The 1851-nt window shown below is 70.9% G+C and overlaps 2 protein-coding genes across 2 annotated transcripts in view; both read right to left on the bottom strand.

The window, feature by feature from the left end:
- LOC121103038 (dipeptidyl peptidase 2-like) overlaps positions 1-1350 on the bottom strand; it is a 1562-nt gene extending 212 nt beyond the window's left edge. Inside the window, exons 1-6 of the mRNA XM_040631382.1 lie at positions 1164-1350; positions 977-1090; positions 760-899; positions 514-677; positions 209-344; positions 8-135 (exon numbers count right to left, since the gene is read on the bottom strand). Of these exons, the coding sequence (XP_040487316.1) occupies positions 8-135; positions 209-344; positions 514-677; positions 760-899; positions 977-1090; positions 1164-1350 (869 nt within the window). The remainder of the gene's footprint in view (positions 1-7; positions 136-208; positions 345-513; positions 678-759; positions 900-976; positions 1091-1163) is intronic.
- A 330-nt stretch (positions 1351-1680) lies between these two features.
- LOC121103037 (dipeptidyl peptidase 2-like) overlaps positions 1681-1851 on the bottom strand; it is a 1531-nt gene continuing 1360 nt past the window's right edge. The window contains exon 7 of the mRNA XM_040631381.1: positions 1681-1774. Coding sequence (XP_040487315.1) covers positions 1681-1774 — 94 coding nt within the window. The remainder of the gene's footprint in view (positions 1775-1851) is intronic.

Here is a 1851-nt window from a genome sequence, read left to right as displayed (position 1 = left end):
GGGGGGCAGAGGGAGGGGTGTTCCACAGCTTGCAGGGCAGGGGGCCTCCTCACCTCCCTGTAAGAACAAGTCCTGGATCTGCCGGAACGCGTCCCGCACGCCCTGGGCACACTTGGGACTCTGGCCCTCAAAGTCCTGGAGAAAGAAGGGTTGTGGCTGCCGCTGCCACAGCCTGGTCCGGCCCCGGGGCCCCAGAACCCTCGCTCACCGCCGAGACGTCCCGGAAGAACTGGTAGGAGTCACCGAGGCCGGCCACAGCCACAACGGGCGCACTGGCCGCGAGGGCGCCGGCCACGAGATGGGGGTACTTGATCCTCATGTAGGCGCTGAGCATCCCCCCGTAGCTGGGTGGGGGACACAGGGCGGCTGGGGCACGGCCTCCCCGGTACCCGCCCGCTCTCCCTCCTCAGGGCCCACGGTGCCCCCGGCAGGACCCGGCACTTCTAGGTCCCTGGCCCTGGGGCCAAGCATGGGTGTGTGGCTCAGGGACAAGCGAGCCGGGCGGGGACCCACCTGCCACCGAAGGCGATGGCCGGGCTGTCCTGGGCCCCGAGGTCCCGCCGCAGGGCGCTGAGCAGCCTCGCGAAGTCGGCCAGGGCCTGCTCCACCGTCAGCAGCTCCGTGTGCCCGGGCCGCGTGGACTGCTCGCCGAACGGGAGCGACTTCCCGTAGTAGCGCTGCAGTCGGGCGCGGGTGGGACTGAGCCCGGCACCCCCGCCACGCCCACGCTGCCCCGCCCGGCCCGCCACCAGTACCCACATGCTCCGCGAAGATGACCAGGGCCTCCTGCTGCGCCGCCAGCTCCTGGATGAACCCCGAGTTGTTGGCGAAGGACCACACGTTCCCCTCATTGCCCGTGTAGAAGAATATGGGCCCCTTGCCCCTTTTCCAGAACCTCTCTGTCGGGCAGAGGCAGGAGGGGTGGGTGAGGTGCGGGGCAGGACCCTAGGGTCCCGGGGCCCCCGGGCGACCTCACCTGACACCAGGAACCGCTGGAGGAAGGTCTTGTTGCCAAAGCGCTCGAAGTTGAAATGGTCCAGAAGCTGCTCAAAGTAGCCCTCCCGGAAGTCGTCCTCCGTGACTCTGTGGGCTGGAAGGGCGCGGTGCTCAGCGCACGGGGGACGCCGGGCGGGGTGGGGGGACGCCCACGGGCCCGCACTCACCCCTGGCCTCCGGGCTGCGCAGCCCCAGCGCCAGCAGCAGGGTCAGGGCCCAGGGCAGGGCCGGCCAGGCTCGGGCGCTCATCTCTGCTCGGTGGCGGGCGCGGTCACATGACCGGCGGGCCCCCCTCACGTGACAGCCTGGGCCGGTTGTGCGCCGCGGGGGACCTTCCCCGCCTCCAACGCTCATGGGCCTCTCCTGGGTCTCAAGGTTCCTGCCACCCCGTGTGTCGCCATGGAGACAGTCGCCGTGGGGACGCAGGAAGCGGGAGAGGGCACAAGGGCCTGGTGCTGGGACAGGGGACGTTCGCCCAGCCACCTGTCCTCCAGGGGCCACTAACCAGGGCCCGGGTGCCCAGCCGCAGAGAGAGCCGCAGGCCGGCAGGAGGGTCCCCACTGGCCGCCCAGGCTGCTCCTCCTGGTGCCTCCCACCCTCCGAGCCCGCGGTGTCGTCCTGGGCTGACCCGAGGAGAAGAGGGGGAGCCCTGGGAAGATGGGATGGCAGCGGGAAGGAGGGGTCTCAGGCAGAAGGCCAGCCGCCCTGAGGAAGGGGCTTGTCCAAGTGACAGCACGGGCTGTCCTCGTGGCTGCAGGGGACGGCCGGGCAGTCCGGGCTTTGGGCAGTGTAGGGATGTGGCTGCTGAGAGCCCGGCACTGGGGCAGAGGCGGCCCCAGGCCCCCACTGGGAGCT

Source organism: Ursus maritimus, unplaced genomic scaffold (genome assembly GCF_017311325.1).
Source record: "Ursus maritimus isolate PB19 unplaced genomic scaffold, ASM1731132v1 scaffold_17, whole genome shotgun sequence".
NCBI classification, from domain to species: Eukaryota; Metazoa; Chordata; class Mammalia; order Carnivora; family Ursidae; genus Ursus; species Ursus maritimus.
The sequence above is the reverse complement of the archived record's forward strand: the minus strand, read 5'-3'. Positions and strand labels throughout refer to the sequence as shown.